Source organism: Phocoena phocoena, chromosome 20 (genome assembly GCF_963924675.1).
Source record: "Phocoena phocoena chromosome 20, mPhoPho1.1, whole genome shotgun sequence".
Classification (NCBI taxonomy): domain Eukaryota; kingdom Metazoa; phylum Chordata; class Mammalia; order Artiodactyla; family Phocoenidae; genus Phocoena; species Phocoena phocoena.
Genome location: NC_089238.1, coordinates 21,032,785 through 21,054,907, shown reverse-complemented (window position 1 = coordinate 21,054,907; position 22,123 = coordinate 21,032,785). Strand labels below are relative to the sequence as shown.

The 22,123-nt window shown below is 40.3% G+C and overlaps 1 protein-coding gene across 1 annotated transcript; it reads right to left on the bottom strand.

Annotated features, from left to right (window-relative positions):
• Positions 1 to 5,080: 5,080 nt before the first annotated feature.
• UQCRFS1 (ubiquinol-cytochrome c reductase, Rieske iron-sulfur polypeptide 1) lies at positions 5,081 to 9,910 on the bottom strand. The gene is made up of 2 exons (XM_065899163.1): positions 9,660 to 9,910; positions 5,081 to 5,906 (listed from the first exon to the last, which is right to left on the bottom strand). Exons 1-2 carry the CDS (start codon positions 9,871 to 9,873, stop codon positions 5,296 to 5,298), a joined length of 825 nt encoding a protein of 274 aa, XP_065755235.1. The 5' UTR covers positions 9,874 to 9,910; the 3' UTR covers positions 5,081 to 5,295.
• Positions 9,911 to 22,123: the final 12,213 nt, after the last annotated feature.

The following is a 22,123-nucleotide window of genomic DNA, read 5'->3' as shown; positions in this document are numbered from 1 at the left end:
TCTTACCTTTGCAAATACTCTATTCAGATTAAGAATTTCAAAAGCCAGATGACTGTAGGCTTTTGCAGTCAAATTGGCTCAAGTTTAGGATAACAGCTACAAAAAATATCAAGTGTAGTTTATTAAATTTGGGATTTTCAGTTCACTGACAGACCAGTCTTGTGTTGTTATGGAGAAATTGTTACAAAGATATTGCTGAAGCCGTTCACAAAATTAATTTTAATTTTGTGCTCGAATTGGAGATTTCCAATCTATAATAATCTTTTTTTTAACATCTTTATTGGGGTATAATTGCTTTACAATGGTGTGTTAGTTGCTGCTTTATAACAAAGTGAATCAGTTATACATATACATATGTTCCCATATCTCTATAATAATCTTTTTATAAGCATTCACATAAGCAAACACTTGAATAGTCTTTCTTTTGTGTTGTATTTAGGTCTCCTTTAAGTAGCTAAAGTAGAAACCATCTTAACCTCGCACTCCTGGCAGGACTATGTTTAGGACATTTTTAACCCCAATAAGTAGTGCTATTAAAAAAGAGAAAATAGTCTGCAATCCTTCCTACCTCAAAGAATTCATCAATTCACCATTTGATAGTATTCTTCCTCTCTAAGCAAAATGTTCCCTTCCTAAATCCCAGGATGGAAAGTGAATAAAAGAGAGATGAAATGGTATAAAGTAATGAAATGATGTCAACTGCATCTAAAAGTGTTGAAAATATGTGGGAAGAGATTAAAAGAATATAGGTGACAACAAGCAAGTTGTGTTACAGGAGCAAAGGGTTTACTGATGGTATGCACGCAAGTAGGACCTTAATAGAGGTTCCACGTTAAGAAGTTTTGAAGTCATCTCTTGACCTACATTAATGCATTCATCCATAAAGAAACACTGAGGGGGTATTATTTTTCAGATGAGGAAGGGAAGCACAAAAAGATTAAGTGATTTATGTCAGCTCACACACCTAGGAAACAGCAGAGCCAAGATTTGAACCCAGGAACCATGGGGACAGGATTGGAGGAAATAGGAAAGACCTGTTTGGAATCTTGCTGCAGTAGACCAGGCAAGAACTGACAAGGAACTGGTATAGTGCTTAAATTTAAGACTTTTTCAATTAAATATATATATATATATATATATATATATATGAAGGTCATCAGAAATACAGGCTCTGGACTCAAGACTCCCTGGGTTAAAATAAAACATACCAGCTCTCTGATTGTAGACAAGGGACTTCTATGTGTCTGTTTCTCTACAATCTAGGAATAGCAACATTACCTACCTGATAGAATTTTTTGAGTTTTAAATGAGATCATACACTCAGCCTAGTGACTAGGAGTCAGTGCTCTAAAAGTTTGCCGTTATTTTTAGAATGCTACAGATTGCAGAGACAGTAATGGATCTGTTTTATTAAGAGACACAATTAGCAGGGTTTGGGTGTTAATTGTAATGGAAAAGGAGGCAAGAGAGGCTAGAGGTTTTAAGCTTGCCAACTGCTATGAAGATGGCTTTGGAGAAAGACAGGATTTCCTTTCCTTTTGGACATTTTGAGTTTTAGGTGTTAATGCAACATCCATGCACAGGTGCCAACTGAGCAGTTGAACATGAGTATGAAGTTCAGAGAAGTGAGCTAGGGGAGTCATTAGCAAATACTGATGAGAGTGTGTTAGAACAGTGGGCCGAGGATATCATCCTGAAAAACATGGACATTTATTTTGGGTTAATATACAAAATGCAATGATATTCGAATGACATGAAAATACAGAAAATGACAGTTTCAGCACTGTGAGAATGAAGAATGATTTCTGACATTCAGATAACAGTATGTTCCCATTGTTTAGAACAATTAGAATACTAATTGCACATTTTTATCCCAAGCCACAGATATCAAATAAGGACTCAGACTGAGTCAATGACAGCTGTATTTTCCAAAGGTATGCTCAGAAAGACCATGGTAAATTTGGTGTTATCTCTAAAAAACATTTAAAAAAAATACTCTTTCCTATGATCACTCTTTTAAGAGCATAAGGCATGGATCTCAAGATTGTCCCAATTCCCAGTATAAAGAACTGTTATGTTAATGATCTCATGTCAGGGTGCCAACTGGTCAGGTTTCCTTCATTTTTCTTAAGTCATTTCTCCCTAATATCTAGGATTTTATTTCAGCAAAATAATCAAAAAGCTATCATAGGGCTGCTCTATCTACCCATTTAGCAAAGTAGTATCAAGTAGTTTTACCTGTCCAGGCACTTGTGGAACAAAGCCTTCTTTTAAAAACTAAATGGGATACTGGGATTTAACAGTTTATCATCAGTCAAAATATCATGAAAGACATAAGCAGTCCACCAAATACAGCAATTCCAGCACAGAACACCTATGATGCACCTTGTGATCAGCAAACTTCCTATTTTTGTCCTCCACTGCCATGTAGCCTCTAATGCAGTAGTCTTTTGGCATTTCAAATATGAAAATATTAACTACTAAGGTATCATTTCAGGGTGGGAGGAAATGTTATTTCTCTACAGAAAAGTGGTGCTGTTGACATTTTTGGCAGCACAATTTTATTTTCAGTGTGTGGACCTGTGCTCCTTCAACTGAACATATTGCATTCCTGTCACCCCACCCCACAAACACCCCCAATACCAAAAGCACCCTCCAATCATTGTGACAATCAAATGATGGCCACAAATGCCCCATAGAGCAGCAGTGCTGCCCCTGGTTGAACACTATTGTTATGAAACGATGGCTCTGTTGATTACAATAATGCTATCTCTGAGTTTGGATCTCTTTATCATAAAACCAAATACTGCAAACACAACAAATGCTTATCTAAGAAAACCAACTCCCATTATTACGGGAGTAGGATTAAGGGGCTCATAAAATCTTAGTTGGAAGGACTCTAAGAGAACAACTGTCCTAAGGAGATTAAGTGACAGGTCCATGTTTCCATGTTCAGGAAATGGCAAAGCCAGAAAATCCTGAATTATTGTCTAGTACTTCTTCCACTACACAATGCCAACTCACGAAACTAACAACTAGCAACTAACTCCTGGATATACTGGAAGCTCAGCAGCTTCAATTATGTACAAAAAAAATTACTTGTTGACATAGGATGACAAAGGAACAGTCACACAGATTTGCTGGTTCTAAGGACTGATGCAATGCCTCAAGGTCTCTACTCCAGGTTTAATTCACCTTCAAATTAAAAGTTGAAACTTTATCATCCCACTAAGTTCCTCCAAGTAATAATTTTATGAATGTAAAATATATGCCTGCAAAGTTCCTATATTAGTATATCCTGAAGAAGTTAATAGCTCCTGGTGCCATTTTAAAAAAGAAAACAGGGCTTCCCTGGTGGTGCAGAGTCCACCTGCCGATGCAGGGGACATGGGTTCGTGCCCCGGTCCGGAAAGACCCCACATGCCGCGGAGCGGCTAAGCCCGTGAGCCATGGCCGCTGGGCCTGTGCGTCCAGAGCCTGTGCTCCGCAACGGGAAAGGCCACAACAGCGAGAGGGCCGCGTACCACAAAAAAAAAAAAAGAAAAGAGCCTCAAAATTCGGCAGCTTTTACTAGATGTATTGGTGTAGTATTAAACAATACGTTGTGGGCAACTGGCACCATTAAAAAGTAGCATGAATAGAGAAAAAAGTGTTGGATGATTTTCCATGAATATTAGAAAAACAGAATCTTCACCACAACGATAAACAAGCAAAATATCCAACAAATATATACCGACTTCTCTTGGCCTCATGATAAAATCAGGGGGAAAAAAACTTCACGTGAGATCATCCAAATATTAACACCAAATACTACAAAACATATTGCTCAGACATAATGATACAATTTCTCTACTTTTAAACAATACAAACATTTCCATGGTTATCTACATATGCACAAAAGATCAGAAAGCCCTCCATTTAAAAGAGAACATGTCAAAAGGTAGTAAGTTACCAATGTTTGGCATTTTTGTGTCTCATATTTATACCTAAATACTTGAACCTAAATGTCATTATATGGAGACCTAGAACAAAATATTAAGTGCCCCATTTATCATACCTGCTAATTTTCTTTCTAGAATGGTGAAAATGAACCAAAGATTAGTATCTGCTCATAAGCCTGGAAACTGACATTTTTCTTTTTTGATAAACTTAGCTACTGATTTTAAGGACTAGAACCCTGGAAGGCCAGTTCCCTTTGGAAGACCTAATCACTGAATCTCATTTGCTATTTTACAAATGCACATGTGATCACAAGGTGGACCCAGGGAAGTACTTTACTAACGCACCTCCAAATGGAAAAGACGAGACAAATATATCAAGATGGCTGTGATTCTCAGCAAAGGGTAAAGCCCCCTCCCAGTTTCCAGGGAGAATATCAGACCTTGGTCTTGTTTCACCTGTGTAACTGGAGGCACGAGGCAGAAAGAAGAGGGTGTTAATTCTGGTATGTCTCCCTACGCCCACCCTCACTTCACAGTGAAAAGTGGTGACTGCAAATCCAACTACAAGAAACACCTCAAAATGTAATCATCAAAGAAACAAAACCAGCAGGATCATTTTCACACAAAGATAGTATTAAATTTCAGATGCACTACCCCCTCTTCCTCTTGATAGGATGGATGCAGGAGCTTTGGGAGACATGAATACCCACACCAGATGAAGGAAATAACAGAGGAGCACTCCCCTTTTGGAAAGCTTCCCTCAGATAATATCACATGCCACTGCCTCTTAAAACTGAAGAATTCTAATTACTAAGTTACTCCCATAAATGATGAATAAAATTTCTTGGCCCGTCATACAGGGGGGAGTGGAGGGGTATCCCACACACACAGCCAGGTGTGCAAAATAAAGGAAACTTGGATACTATTGTTTCTGCCAATGCCAAAAAACATCTCCCAGGTCTTGGAGACAACCAGCTAATTCTACCTCATCCTAACCATGAGCTCTCTAGAATCTCTGTCCCTGACACAAAGAAGGTAAATAAACAAGAAAGTCAATTATAGATTTCACAAATATCTTGTACACCGGTCTGTAATTTTTAATTAGAATCAACTATCAAAGACACTGCACCTTTGAAGTCTTTGAGCATAACAATGTTTAACAGTGGCTTTATTAGGTGAATGCTTGAAAGTATTCAACATTAAATTCAATTTACTTCACATGTTTGCAAACACATCATTAGCAATTCTTAACTATTTCAAACCAACTAATTCGAAGTACAGAAGGCTTGTTTTCAAATAACTCTTCTGAGGTGACACGAAGACTGAAAGAAGCCTATGACTTGAGTCCTGGTCTCTAGCCAACAACTACTATATCATCACTGGTGAACTCATATGAGGGAACTTCTAGGTTGAGAGGTGCAGGCCCCTTCCTGATCCTGCCAGATGCATCATAGTGTGACCCATGGCAAGGGCAGTAATAACCACCAAAATCTCCTGCATTTGCAATGGGTACACAACCAAGATGAGTGCAAACACCTATCAAGATAACCCATTCAGGTTTCTTTACTCGTTCTAAATCATGCTGTGGGTCCCTCAACTGGGACACTTCAACTGCAGATTCCTGGTCAATTTCCTTCTTGGTTCTATGGCGCACAAACAGGGGTTTGCCTCTCCATTTGAAAGCCATGTTCTTGCCCTCTGGAATATCGGATAACTTGATTTCGATTTTCGACATGGCCAACACATCAGCAGAAGCACTCATGCTGGAAACAAACTGAGAGATGACATTCTTGGCAGCATACGCAACACCCACAGTAGTTGTTGCAGTTATCAAATAGGAGAAACCTCTTCTAGCCTCACTGCTCTCTTTTGAAGACTTTGTACTATCTAACACTTCAGCACGACGATAGTCAGAGAAGTCAGGCACTTTGATGTCCGTATGGGAATAACGAACAGAAGCAGGGACTGCAAGATAAACAGAAGGTTAAAAAACACAATTAGATAAGGACTCTGAAAGGGGTATACATCAGGAAATGGACCTTTATGGATTCACGAGCAAAAATCAAATTATAAAAATGTGAAATATGGCACTCACTGGTCTCAGAAATGGTCAAGTTGGCAATGCCAGCATATGAAATACTGAAAACAAAATGAAGTCAACCACTACCTATCATATTGGTATGAAATCATTAGATAATAGGTATAATTGTGTTCCTCTTGATTGAACACTGCGATTCAGAATTCATAACAATTCAGTGTATCAAGTTAAAAAAGTTAAATAGCACTGTAAACAGCAATATTTTAAGTCCCCCAAAATTCAATCGAAGACATAAGTATCACCCATATTTTCTGGATTAGAAGAGACCCTAAAACTCATCTAGTCCACTCATTAAATTGATGTGATCATCTTATTAAACCAAATGTCTAACTTTATTTTCCTATCTACCTGCTCTCTGAAAGAACTGCTAAAAATTCATAGAACACTAATTATAAGATAATAAACATTCTGTAAACAGTATAACTTTAGTTGCAGAAAACGTAATTTCTATTCTAGATTTTGGGGTATAAATTCAAGTAAAACCACCAATGGGCAGAAAAGGATATCCTTATCAGGATACGGAGCTATCAAAATCAAATGAAATCTCCAAAAGAACCAATTATTTCAATTTAATATAAAAAAAAAGAGCAAATTTTTCATGTATCCGGCTCTTCAGTGAAGGGCAAAACATCTATAAGAGTAGGGGCATTATCTTTCTTTTTTTACTGCTGAGGATCTCTCAACTGGGACACTACCACTGCAGGCCATAAAAAGGCCAGATGTTTACATCAAATGAAAATTAAATAAACAAATAATTACTGTTTATGCAGTATTCTGGATGCAAGCAGTTTATTTTTTGAAAAAACAGGTATGTCCTTCTGTCCCATACCATTTAACTGTCTGACAAAAAATTAACTTACAGTATCACTTTTAAGTATGTTTCAGGAAGTAAATCTCTTTGTAAACTCTATACCCATTTAAGGAAATCTGCTACAGGTTTCCTTTTTAGAAAAGGGACACTAAAAATTCCTTACTTTTAGAAAATGTTTCCAAAAGAAATATGCACTTTTAAAATGCATTTTCATATAAGTTGCAATTCTACTTGACCTACTAGGCTGTCTCATCCTAACATACTTCCTTGAGCAAACATTACAATAATACATTTCACATGGTTCTCAGGTGAAACCTATCAAAAGCACTCTATGTACTTTTCTAACTCAAAATTTTCTGTAGGGGACCAGGACACAAGTAGTGACTACTTGAGATCCACAACTATGGCAAAGTGACATATCACATATTACCCTACTAAAGTATGAATCACTTTCCCTTAGCACTCTCTGGGATTACACAGGAAAGATGTGTATCATACTTAAAAGATGAAGAAACCAAAGTTCATACTTCTACGTTAAAAGCCCTATTTACAACCCTTCCACACAAGGAGATGTACAGGGACGCTAAATAGAATGGCTTTGTCACTATCATCCAGAGATTTGGTGGCAAAAGAAATCCAGTTGTCTAGTCCCATTCTATCTAGTAGGTTACACTTTATACTGAGCTCTACCATCAAGAACATAAACTACCATATTGCAAAAATCATTCTCTAAATAATTTATATAAATTGTATTAGGTGTGACTTAGTAGCAAAAATCCTAGCTAGATTTAGCTCTAAACTAAAATAAAATCAGACACTTATAGAAACATCATCTAGAAATGGAGAAAACTTAAGGCATTATAACAAAACAGGGTTTTTTGATTTGTTTTGTTTAAGGTGAGCTCTAATGTGTCCCAACTCAGGGATCTTCTCCTGACCCAACCACCCCTTCCCACACCCTCTACTAACCATCTTTCCACAAACCATCTATACAGGAGATTTTAATATGAATTTAAGCTTCAAGCTGAAGGCATGACTACAGAAAAGAGGTTTGCCTTATGTGTCTACTTTACCACTTCTTGGAGAAGTCAGATAAGCCCCTGATATTTAGAAGAAACTCTTTAGCTATTTGACAAATTCCAAGACACTTTTCACCTTTGTTACTAAAATTTTCTCCTCCCTTAGTGTTTCTCACCTCAAGGTCCAAAGAACTGGCTTGGGCAACTTCTCTAAAACCCACTGGTGCCTGCTAAAAAAAATTGCCACTTTATTCATTCACAAATACTCTGCACCAACTATATGCAAAACCTGAGATTGTGGAAGATAGAAAAATAAAGGAGATATTCTCTACACATTGAAGCTCAAGGTGAGAGGAATCACCAATAAATGCAATACAGAGTGGAAAGTGTTATGTGCTAGAAAATGTAAAGGGATCAGCAAATGTAAAATTTTATTGACCTGATCCTGAGTTGAGAACGAAAGGATGGGTAAGACTTGGAAATGTGGAAAACTGAGTGGGAGGACCATTTAAAGTAAAGAGAAAAGGGTGAATGAAGGCAGAATAAAGAGGGTGGGGGCAACCTGGTGTAGGGCAAAGGTCACCAATACAACTGTCAATGAGGCCAGGCAGGTAGCACAATGAATCAAGTAGACCTGATGAGGGCTGTGATGAACTGGAAAAGCACTTGTTCCGACCAAGGGTGCAGCCAATGCACAGCACACTAGACATGGAACTAAAGCCCAGTGCTGCCAACTTTCAACATTTCCAGAGATGCCAGAAATAGTCTGTTTTTTAAAACTATGCAAGTTGGGCAGACCTCAGGCACCTGGCTCACAAGCTGCCAATTCAGGATCTCCAAACGGAGCATAAAAAGAAAAACAGAAAACAAGGCACCAAAGATAAACTAGGCTCTGCTGACAGAGGGTGTAAAACACACTCCTGGTGAGAGCTCATGGCTAAATCAGTCTTTCAAATCCACGCACTATCACGTACACGTGTATCTTGTAGTCCGTTTTCTCATCTGTAAAATGGGTGTATCATCAATCTCTGCCGGCTGCTCTTAAGGATGAAATTCATTACGGTGTGAAAACCCTTTGGCCCAGTGCCTGAAAACACTGCTGATACTCTACAGTATGAATACACTATAAACGACCTTGCGGCTCGTTTCTTTTTCTTCGGATATGCGGTGGTGACAGGGAAGGACACTAAAGGATGGGAGGTAGCGAGCGGGACAACTTGTCAAATATTAAAAGCAATTCCTATTTTTTGAGAATTTATAAAGTGCCCCCAGGATGTGTTAATGGCTTAACGTATACTTTTTCCATCTGAACCTTACGATATAACTTACGAAATTGGTATAATAATTAATCCATTTCACTGGCGAGGGAACACGTTTAGGAATTTGCCCAAAGGCAAACGACCTGTAAGCAGCAAAATCTCTTGTCAGACTTTGCTAGAAGCAGTCGGGCTCCATAGTTCTTGAACTTAACCGACGAAGTAGAAAAATTAGCCTGTGGTTGGGAAGCCTATACACAGCCACAGAGGCCCAGAATGTCAGAGATGGAGGTCACCTGCGACTGCCCAACGGAGCAGCGCCCCCGCACAGGTAAGGACACCGAGGCCCGGGGAAGTACAGAAGCCTGCCCAAGGTCGACCCATCCAGGCAGGCAACCCCATCCACAAACAGGTCTCCGCTCCATCTTCCGGCAGATCCCCCGCCCTTATCGGCTGCTCCCTGGGCCCAGGGCCGGAGCGAGCAAGAAAAGAGGGACCCCTCAACCCCCGGTCGTTCCCCTCAGCCCGGCTCACCATTGAGGCCCACGGAAGCGACCAAAGGCCGGGCCGCGGCCTGACCACTCAGCGACTCCCGGCACAGAAAGGACCGCTTCACATCCAGTACTGGCGACTCCGAAGTGGCGGGCACCGCGGCCTGCACCAGGGGCCGCAGCGCGCCCGCCACGACGCGGGACGTGGCCGACAGGACGGGCGCAAACGGGCCCGAGCGAACGGCGACCGAAAACATGGCGACGGCAGCTCCTAAAGCTAAGCCGGTCACAAGGACGACCAACCTCTCGCGGCGCAGGCGCGAAAGGCGCGGGACCCGTGACGTCAGCGCGCAGGCAGAAGAGGAGCCCCGCTCCCACACAGGGCGGGGCGAGCCTCGAGCGCCGCAGAGTCAGAGGCGATGGGAGACCGGCAGGTAGGAGGCCGTGCGGCCACCTGTGTTAGCCCCGGGTGTCTAGCGGCCTCAGTTCAGGGATCTGCCCCAAGAAAGGGGGCAATGGAGGCCCCCAGGAATGTCCCATTGGATCGATATTGCGTCCGTTAGGGCAAAAGTCTCATTTATGGGAACCTAGGGATAAAAATAAGTTATCCTAATAGTTTAAATAGGGATAATAATAATTCTTAACATGTTTGCAAATGTTTATATATATACCCAACCATATGTGTAAAATACGGTTGGGTATACATAGAAAACCCAGAGCAGAACTTAATATGTAGTAATTACTCTGTGTTTACTATAATGATTATTATCGTTATCTAACTAAAACCTTAAAAGCATTTTTAAAAGTCTAGAGACTTATGTGCAAAGCTTAATAATGATGATGATGATGGTGGCTTATGTTTATTAAGCGTTTACTATGTATAAGATTTTGTGCTTTACCTTCATTCTTTCATTTATAATCAAGATCCCAATAGCTACTATTTTATGAGGAAACAGAGGTTTAGAGGAATTATGTGCCCAGGACAGGATAACCCAGTAAGCTCTGAAGTGGGGAAATCTGTCTTCTTAGTCTGTGCTCTTACCTATTGTCACAGTTTCCCTAAGTGAGATTTTAGGGAATGCAGAGATACGTCCCTAAATCAGTTTCTATCACATGGTGAGAATGTTATTCCCTTTTTACTTCTCTTTAAATTCTTCTGATTACACCAATGAGAAAGTCCCAGTTTGGTGTTAGTATATCTTTAATTCTTCTCAAGACTTACTAAATTTCTCCTTTAACAGAATAGGTCTTAAATTCAAAGCCGTTAGGTAGTTGAATCTAGAGAGGATTTAATAATAGTTTATTTTCGTGGTATACATTTTCTAACCATACTGATTTTCCAAAGACTGTAGTGAGATAAAGTTTTTTTTACATTTATTTAGTCAAAAGTGAGTTAATTTGGGCTTTCCTGGTGGCGCAGTGGTTGAGAGTCTGCCTGCCAATGCAGGGGACGCAGGTTCGTGCCCCGGTCTGGGAAGATCCCACATGCCGCGCGCCTGGGCCCGTGAGCCATGACCTCTGAGCCTGTGCGTCCGGAGCCTGTGCTTCACAACTGGAGAGGCCACAACAGCGAGAGGCCCACGTACCACAAAAAAAAAAAAAAAAAAAAAAAAGTGAGTTAATTTAAATATTAAGTAAATATTAATACAAGCAGTGCACAGATTTGGCAGAGTTGTGATGGTGGTGGGTGTATGAACCAATGAAGTTTCTCTGTGTGCTTGCATGGGCTCTGTGACCTAGGCAAGTTTCCTAACCCCTCTATGCCTCAGTTTCCTCACCTAAAATGGAGATGGTGATGATACCGTCTGTGAGGAATAAATGTATTAACATGTATAAAGCACCCAAGGGGCCTTGCACATACTAAGCTCTGGGTGAGGGTTTGCTGGTATTGTTTTTATCTGACATATCATCTACCTACTCTGAGAAGCCTTCATTTGATTCCTGATGACTCAATGATATTCCTCTCTAGGTCCACAGCACACTGACCACTTCTGCCTGGACCCTCCTCAGGGCCTAGGTCTTGGCCTTGCTTATTGCCCCAGGGATTGTGTTGTACTCTCAAGATTGGAACTGGCCTCCTCAGGGGCCACCCTGGCTCGGCTAGCCACAGGGCGGGCACTGGGTTCACCCCAGCAACAACCCGAATGATAAAAGCAGACCCTTCCAGAGAAGCTAGTACACGCCATGCACAGTTGGAGTGCTTTACATAAAATAACACACTTAATATCACAATATCCCTCTGAGGTGTGTAAGAGTAAGTGAAGGATGAATGGTGAAAAAAGGAAGGAGCTTCATAAGGTGAGCAGAGTAGGAATTGTTATCACTAGACTCTCAGGGTTCAATCCCAGTTCTGCTATTCACAAGCTATATCCTAAGATGATTTATATATAACCTCTGTGTATGCCTCAGTTCTTCTATAAAATGAGAATAATAATAGTATCTACCCCCCAAAGGGTTATTTTAAGGATTAGATGGATTAATATGTACAAAGTGAGTAGAAACCGTGCCTGGCAAGTGCTATATAAATGTCCATAATAATAATAAAAATAACTCTTTACATTTTCTAGATGAAGAAACTGAGATTCAGAGAAGACAAATGACTTACCCAAAGACACATCATATTTCTTTTAGTTTTTTTGAGATATGATTGACATATAACATGTGTAAGTTTAAGGAGTACAACTTGATTTGACACACTTATATGTTGCAACATGACTACCACCACTATAGTGAGCTAATATCTAAGTCACCTCACATAATTATTACCATATCTTTTGTGGTAAGAACACTTAAGATCTACTTTCTTAGCAACTTTCAGGTATATAATATGCTATTATTAACTATATCATCATGCTGTACATTAGATCCCCAGAACTGGTTCATCCTATAACTAGAAGTCTGTACTCTTTGACCAACATCTCCCCATTTCCATAAATCCCCAGCCCCTGGTAGCCACCACTCTACTCTGTTTCTATGAGTTCTGTTTTTTTAGATTCCACATAAAGTGAGATCATACAATGTTTGTCTTTCTCTATCTGAATTATTTCACTGAGCATCACACCTTCAAGGTTTATCCAGGTTGTCCCAAATTGTAGGAGTTCCTTCTTTCTCATGGCTGAATAATATTCTATTGTGTATTTGTACCACATCATCTTTATCCATTCACCCACTGACAGAAACTTAGGTTGTTTCCATATCTTGACTAGTGTGAATAACGCTGGATGAATATGATACAGTTCATGATCATTCCAGTGTTATACAGAAACTCAAGATACAGTTTTCATTTCTTTTCGATATATACCCAGAAGTGGGATTGCTGGATGATATGGTAGTTCTATTTTTTATTTATTGCCAAATCTCCGTACATGTTTTCCATAGTTGCTGCACAAATTTACATTCCCATCAAGAGTGAACAGGTTTCCCTTTTCTCCACATCTTCACCAACACTTACGTCTTGTCTTTTTGATGACAGCCATTTTAACTGTGACATCTCATTGTAGCATTGATATGCATTTCCCTATTAGTGATGTCAAACATGTTTTCATGTACTTGTTGACCATTTGTGTGTCTTCTTTGAAAAAAATGTCTATTCAGAACCTCTGCCCATTTTTAATTGGGTTGTTTATTTTATTACTCTTTAGTTGTATGAGTTCTTCATATATTTTGAATATTAATCCCCTATCAGATATATGATTTGCAAATGTCTTCTCCCATTCTGATGGTTGCCTTTTCATTTTGTTGATGGTGTTTTTGCTATGCAAAACCTTTTTAGTTTGACATAGTCTCACTTGTTAATTTTGCTTTTGTTGCTTTCAGTGTCATAGCTGAAAAATTATTGCCAAGACCAACGTCAAGGAACTTTTTCCCTATGTTTTCTCCTAGGACTTTTATGGGTTTTGTTTCTATGTTTAAGTCTTTAGCCCATTTTGAGTTAATTTTTGTGAGTGGTCTAAGATAGGAGTCCAATTTCATTTTACTCCCTGTGGTTATCCAGTTTTCCCAACACCATATATTGAAGACACTATCCTTTCCCTCATTTAGTATTCTCAACTCCCTTGTCAAATATTAGTTGACTGTATAGGCAAGGGTTTATTTCTTGGCTCTCAATTCTGTTTCAGTCGTCTTAAATTTCCTAAGACTTGTTTAGTGACCTTTTATATGATCTAAGCTGAAGAATGTTCCATGTGCACTTGAGAAGAATATATATTCTCCTGCTGTTGGATGGAATGTTCTATATATGTCTGTTAGGTTCTTTTGGTCTAAAGTTTTGTTCAAGTCCAACATCTCCTTGTTGTTTTTCTGTCTGTTTTTCAATCTATCCATTGTTAAAAAAGAAGTATTGAATTCCCCTACTATTATTGTATTATTGTCTATCTCTCCCTTTAGATCTGTTAGTTTTGCTTAATATATTTCATTGCTCTGATGCTGGCTGCATATATATTTATGATTGTTATATCTTCTTGATGAATTGACCCCTTTATTATGATATAATGACCTTTTTCTCTCTTGTTACCATTTTTGGCTTAAAGTCTATTTTGTCGGTACCTTCTCTCTTTAGGTTCCCATTTTCATGGAATATCTTTTTCCATCCCTTCACTTGAGCCTATGTGTGCCTTTTAGCTGAAGTGAGCCTCTAGTGGGCAGCATATATTTGGTCCTTGTTTTTGTTGTTGTTAATCCATCCAGCCACTCTATGTCTTTTGATTGAGGAATTCAATCCATTTACATTTTGAGTAATTATTGATAGGTAAGAACTTACTAACATCATTTTATTAATTGTTTTCTATCTACTTCATAGTTCCCTTATTCCTTTCTTCTGTCTTGCTGCCTTCCTTTTTGAAACTGATGATTTTCTGTAGTGTTATGTTTTGATTACCTTCTCTTTATCTTGTGTGAATTTGCTGTGGTTTTTGCTTTGTGGTTACCATGGGGCATGCATATATATATATATATATATATATATATATATATATGTATTTATTATTTTTATTTATTTATTTATTTATTTTTATTTTTTTGTGGTACATGGGCCTCTCACCATTGTGGCCTCTCCCATTGCAGAGCACAGGCTCTGGACGTGCAGGCTCAGCGGCCATGGCTCACGGGCCTAGCCGCTCCGTGGCATGTGGGATCTTCCCGGACTTGGGCACGAACCCGTGTCCCCTGCATCAGCAGGAGGACTCTCAACCACTGCGCCACCAGGGAAGCCCTATTTATTTATAAAATACAGTCAATTTTATGCTTGTAACAATTTAACTTCAATCGCATACAAAAGCTCTACCCTTTTACTCTTCCCTTTTATGTTTTTGATGCCACAATTTGCACCTTTTTATATTGTGTATCCATTAACAAATTATTGTAGCTATAGCTGGGCTTTTTTTATCCTTTTGTTTTTTAACTTTTGTAGAAAGTGGTTAACAAACCACCATATTACAGTTTAGAGTGTTCTTTATTGGGGGGGTTATGTTATTTTTTTTAATTACTTAATTAGTTAATTAATTTATTCTTGGCTGTTATGGGTCTTCCTTGCTGCACACAGGCTTTCTCTAGTTGTGGCGAGTGGGGGCTACTATTTGTTGTGGTGCATGGGCTTCTCATTGCAGTCGCTTCTCTTGTTGCAGAGCACAGGCTCTAGGTGCGCGGGCTTCAGTTGTTGTGGCTCACAGGCTCTAGAGTGCAGGCTCAGTAGTTGTGGTGCATGGGCTTAGTTGCTCTGCAGCATGTGGCATCTTCCCGGACCAGGGATCAAACCCATGTCCCCTGCATTGGCAGGCAGGTTCTTAACCGCTGTGCCGCTGGGGAAGTCCCAGTTTAGAGTATTCTGAATCTGACTATATTCTGACTATATACTTACCTTTACCAATGTGTTGTATGTTTTCACATTACAAGTTAGCATCCTTTTATTTCAGCTTGAAGAACTCCTTTCAGCATTTCTTGTAGGGCAGGTCTAGTGGGAATAAATTTCTTCATCTTTTGTTTATCAGGGAAAGCCTTTATCTCACCTTCATTTCTGAAGGACAACTTTGCTGAATATATTATTCTTGGTTGGCAGTTTCTTTCAGCACTTTAAATATACCATCCCATTCTCTCCTGGCTGAAAGGTTTCTGCTGAGAAATCCACTAATAGCTTTATGGGAGTTCCCATGTATGGATAATTTTTTTTCTCTTGCTGCTTTTGAAATTCTCTCTTTGTCTTTGATCTTAAACAATTTTATTATGTGTTTTGGAGAAGATCATTTTGGATTGATTTTGGGGCTGACCTATTAGCTTCATGAATTTGGAAGTCTAAAGCTCTCCCCAGATTTGGGAAGTTCTCAGCCATTATTTCTTTAAGTAAACTTTCTACCCCTTTCTCCCTCTCATCTCCTTTTGGGACTCTAGTGACTTATACATTGTTCCTTTTTATGGTGTCCCATAGTTCTATAGGCTTTCTTCATTCCTTCACCCTTTTTAATTTTTTCTCCTCTGATTGGATAATTTCAGTTGATCTGTCTTCTAGCTCATTGACTCTTCTTTTTGGTCAAGTCTGCTGTTGAAGCTCTCTGTTCAATTCTTCAGTCATTTTATTCTTTAGTGACACAGTTTTTGTTTGGTTCCTTTTTATGTTTTCTATCTCTTTGTTGAACTTCTCATTTTATTCTGGTATTGTTTTCCTGATATCACTAAATTGTTTGTTTATGTTCTCTTGTAGCTCTCTGGGCATCTGTAAGACAATTATATTGAATACTTTATTGGGCAATTCCTGGATCTTCATTTCTTTGGGGCCAGTTACTGGAGGTTTACTATATTCCTTTGTGGAGTTGTTTCCCTGACTCTTGATCCCTGTTGCCTTGCATAGGTGTCTGTGCATTTGTAGAAGCAGTCCCCTCTTCCAGACTTTATAGTTTGACTTCAGTAAAGGAAGTCTTTTTTATCTGTGGGTGAGGCACACTGGGTCATGCTGTGACCCTGGGTCTCGTGGTGCAGGGCATCAACTGTAGGGGCATGTGATAGCACTGGGTCTGGAGGTGTGTGTTGTCTCTTTGACTCAGGGGTCCAAAAGCATCAACAACTGTGTGGTCCTTGGTGAACACTGTGGGGGGTCACAGTGGCTGCAAAGGCTGTTGGCGTCCTCCTCAGTCTAGTAGCTAGACCTGGATCCTCCAGGTCTAGTAGCTAGGCACCTTGGCAGGCAGTGGTGATGCCCAGAGCCAGTGGTGTGCACACACTGGTCTGCAGTGGCCAGCTTTAGGTGCCTCCATAGTGGCAGAGGTCAGTTGCAGATACACACATAGTGATGGGGCCCAAGTCAGGCAGAAAGGCCAGAGCCAAGTATGGGCTCATTGACAGCTACCAGGGCCCTGGCTGTTAGCACACTCTTCTGTGGCTGCATAGTCTCCCCCTACGCATGCACACTGCAGAGAGGCTGATGATGGGCATCAGGCCACTGGTGTGCAGTGCACAGCTGGAGGGGCTTGCCCCAAGCACATGCACAGTGGTAGAGGTCAGCCACTGGGCTGGCATCTTGCACTTGTGAAGCCTCAGAGACCTGAGCTGGCTGCCTGTGCAGTTCCTGGGCTCCAGTGGGGGAGAGGAGACTCAGGCAGCTGGCATCATCAAATGTGAATAGATGTGAGGCAAAAGCTGGTGAAATCTGCAGGGTGTCCATGGCAGCTGTGCTGGCCATTTGTTCCTTCAGTGGTGAAATCTGCTGGGGTTGTCTGCACAGCAGGTCACTATGAACGATGATCACTTCTGCATGGCTGATACTGGTACCCCCTACTTTTCTTCCCTGTTCCTAACCATCTTTGATTTTTCCACTTTGCCAGTCTGAGTGTGGTAAAACTGAAGCAGGACCTTTTTGCAGTGCTCCCAAAAGACTGAGGAAGCTAGTGGTTCACCCTGCCCTTCCTTTCCTAGAAAGAAGAATTCTTTCTAGGTGGGATGTCCCCTCTTGGCACTGAGCAGTGTTGGCTTGAGGGATGGGTTGATGTAGGTAAAACGAAGCTTTCTTTCTTCTTTTCTTGTGAGGTTCTTCTCAGATTTTTGTTCCACTGTCTTGCTAAAGTTTCTCACATGGACTCTGGAGCTCTCCCAGAGCTGTATTAGTTTGCAGATCATGATCTAATTGCTGATCTTTGGTAGGGGGATAGAGACTGAGTCTCCTGTGTTGCCATTTTGATGATATCACTTTTCCAAAGGCATTTCAGGGATAAGTAAAAGCCATTTATTTGTTCTGGGTTCCAGTCCAGTGTTGCAGCAGGGTGAAGGGTAACTCTGTGGTTGAATATCTGTCCTCTCCTAGAAGATGGAAGCTAGAATCCAGGAGTGGCAGGCAGGAAGTTGAATCTATGTAGACTAATCTGAATTCTACTTTGGAGTTGTTTTTTCTTTGTTTGTTTGTTTGTTTTTTAACTGAAGAGGCTAATATCTTTCATGCTTCACCTCTCTTTCCTTGAGCACTACATCTTGATAGGCTCTGGGGGCACTCAACCTAGTTTACATACCAGCTCTGCCCCCTATTGCTGTGTGACTTTAGGCAACACTGAGCTTTGAATTCCTCAGCTACAGGGATTTCCCTGGTGGTCCAGTGTAAAGAATCCGCCTTGCAATGCAGGGGATGTGGGATTAATCCCTGGCCGGGGAACTAAGATCCCACTTGCCACGGGGCAACTAAGCCCACGCGCCGCAACTACTGAGCCTGTGTGCCTCAACTGGAGAGCCTGTGTGCCGCAAACTACAGAGCCCATGTGTCCTGGAGCATGCGCACCACAAGTAGAGAGAAAAAACCTGCACACCACAACTAGAGAGAAGCCCACATGCCACAACTAAGACCCAACACAGCCAAGAATAAAATAAATAAATAAATAAATAAATAAATTTTAAAAAGTTCTTCAGGTATAAAATGGGGATAAAAATGAGATTGCTGTGAGGATTAAAAGAAAATGCACTAAAGTACTTACTATTTGGTACACAGAAGGAACATAATAAATGTTATTTTTGTAAACTGAGAGGGGCAGAGTTGTTATTTTTGTAAACTGAGAGGGGCAGAGGAATAGCCATGGGCTTGGGAACATAAATGTTTGGGAAGCTTCTCAATTCCCAGGAACTCTGAAAAGCAAAGTGTATATAAGAATAAGGCAGGGCTGGAGGAACCAAGATGGCGGAGTAGAAGGATGTGCTCTCACTCCCTCTTGTGAGAACACCAGAATCACAACTAGCTGCTGGACAATCATCAACAGGAAGACACTGGAACTCACCAAAAAAGATACCCCACATCCAAAGACAAAGGAGAAGCCACAATGAGATGGTAGGAGGGGTGCAATCACAGTAAAATCAAATCCCATAACTGCTGGGTGGATGACTCACAGACTGGAGAACATTTATACCACAGAAGTCCACCCACTGGAGTGAAGTTCTGAGCTCCATGTCAGGCTTCCCAACCTGGGGGTCCGGCAACAGGAGGAGGAATTCCTAGAGAATCAGACTTTTAAGACAAGTGGGAATTGATTGCAGGACTTTGACAAGACTGGGGGAAACAGAGACTCCACTCTTGGAGGGCACACACAAAGTAGTGTGTGCATCGGGACCCAGGGGAAGGAGCAGTTACCCCAGGGGAGACTGAATCAGACCTACCTGCTACTGTTGGAGGGTCTCTTGCAGAGGTGGGGGAGTGGGGCTGTGGCTCACCGTGGGGACAAGGACACTGGCAGCAGAAGTTCTGGGAAGTAATTCTTGGCATGAGCCCTCCCAGAGTCTGTCATTAGCCCCACCAAAGGGCCCAGGTAGGCTCCAGTGTTGGGTTGCCTCAGGCCAAACAACCAACAGGGAGGGAACTCAGCCCCACCTATCAACAGTCAAGTGGATTAAAGTTTTACTGAGCTCTGCCCACCAGAGCAATAGTCAGCTCTACCCACCACCAGTCCCTCCCATCAATCCTCTTAGATAGCCTTATCCACCAGAGGGCAGAGAGCAGAAGCAAGAAGAACTACAATCCTACAGCCTGTGGAACAAAAACCACATTCACAGAAAGATAGACAAGATGCAAAGGCAGAGGGCTATGTACTAGATGAAGGAACAAGATAGAACCCCAGAAAAACAACTAAATGAAATAGAGGTAGGCAACCTTCCAGAAAAAGAATTCAGAATAATGATAGTGAAGATGATCCAGGACCTTGGAAAAACAATGGAGGCAAAGATTGAGAAGATGCAAGACATGTTTAACAAAGACCTAGAAGAATTAAAGAACAAACAAACAGAGATGAACAATACAATAACTGAAATGAAAACTACACTAGAAGGAATCAATAGCAGAATAACTGAGGCAGAAGAACGGATAAGTGACCTGGAAGACAGAATGGTGGAATTCACTGCTGCAGAACAGAATAAAGAAAAAAGAATGAAAACAAATGAAGACAGCCTAAGAGACCTCTGGGACAACATTAAAAATGCAACAACATTTGCATTATAGGGGTCCCAGAAAGAGAAGAGAGACAGAAAGGACCACAGAAAATATTTGAAGAGATTATAGTCAAAAAATTCCCTAACATGGGAAAGGAAATAGCCACCCAAGTCCAGGAAGTGCAGTGAGTCCCATACAGGATAAACCCAAGGAGAAACATGCCGAGACACATAGTAATCAAATTGGCAAAATTAAAGACAAAGAAAGATTATTGAAAGCAGCAAGGGAAAAATGACAAATAACATACAAGGGAACTCCCATAAGGTTAACAGCTGATTTCTCAAAAGAAACTCTACAAGCCAGAAGGGAGTGGCATGATATACTTAAAGTGATGAAAGGGAAGAACCTGCAACCAAGATTACTCTACCTGGTAAGGATCTCATTCAGATTCGATGGAGAAATCAAAAGCTTTACAGACAAGCAAAAGCTAAGAGAATTCAGCACCACCAAACCAGCTCTACAAAAAATTCTCAAAGAACTTCTCTAAGTGGGAAACACAAGAGAAGAAAAGGATCTACAAAAACAAACCCAAAACAATTAAGAAAATGGTCATAGGAACATACATATCGATAATTACCTTAAACATGAACGGATTAAATACTCCAATCAAAACACACAGGCTTGCTGAATGGACACAAAAACAAGACCCATATATATTCTGTCTACAAGAGACCCCCTTCAGACCTAGGGACACATACAGACTGAAAGTGAAGCGATGGAAAAAGATATTCCATGCAAATGGAAATCAAAAGAAAGCTGGAGTAGCTATACTCATGTCAGATAAAATAGACTTTAAAGAATGTTACAAGAGACAAGGAAGGACACTACATAATGATCAAGGGATCAATCCAAGAAGAAGATATAACAATTATATATGCACCCAACATAGGAACACCTCAATACATAAGGCAACTGCTAATAGCTATAAAAGAGGAAATTGACAGTAACACAATAATAGTGGGGGACTTTAACACCTCACTTATGCCAATGGACAGTTTTATCCAAAATGAAAATAAATAAGGAAACAGAAGCTTTAAATGACACAACAGACCAGATAGATTTAATTGATATTTATAGGACATTCCATCCAAAAACAGCAGATTACACTTTCTTCTCAAGTGCACATGGAACATTCTCCAGGATAGATCACATCTTGGGTCACAAATCAAACCTCAGTAAATTTAAGAAAATTGAAATCATATCAAGCATCTTTTCTGACCACAACGCTATGAGATTAGAAATGAATTACAGGGGAAAAAACACGTAAAAAACACAAACACATGCAGGCTAAACAATATGTTACTAAATAACCAAGAGATCACTGAAGAAATCAAAGAGGAAATCAAGAAATGCCTAGAGACAAATGACAATGAAAACACGATGATCCAAAACCTATGGGATGCAGCAAAAGCAGTTCTAAGGGGAAGTTTATAGCTATACAAGCCTACCTCAAGAAACAAGAAAAATCTCAAGTAAGCAATCTAACCTTACATCTAAAGGAACTAGAGAAAGAAGAACAAACAAACACCAAAGTTAGCAGAAGGAAAGAAGTCATAAAGATCAGAGCAGAAGTAAATGAAATAGGAGCAAAGAAAACAATAGCAAAGATCAATAAAACTAAAAGCTGGTTCTTTGAGAAGATAAACAAAAGTGATAAACCATTAGCCAAACTCATCAAGAAAAAGAGGGAGAGGACTCAAATCAATAAAATTAGAAATGAAAAGGAGAAGTTACAACAGACACTGCAGAAATACATAGCATCCTAAGGGACTACTACAAGCAACTCTATGCCAATAAAATGGACAACCTGGAAGAAATGGACAAATTCTTAAAGAGGTATAACCTTCCAAGACTGAACCAGGAAGAAACAGAAAATATGAAGAGACCAATCACAAGTAATGAAATTGAAACTGTGATTAAAAATCTTCCAACAAAGAAAAGTCCAGGACCAGACGGCTTCACAGATGAATTCTATCAAACATTCAGAGAAGAGCTAACACCCATCCTTCTCAAACTCTTCCCAAAAACTGGGGAAGAAGGAACACTCCCAAACTCATTCTATGAGG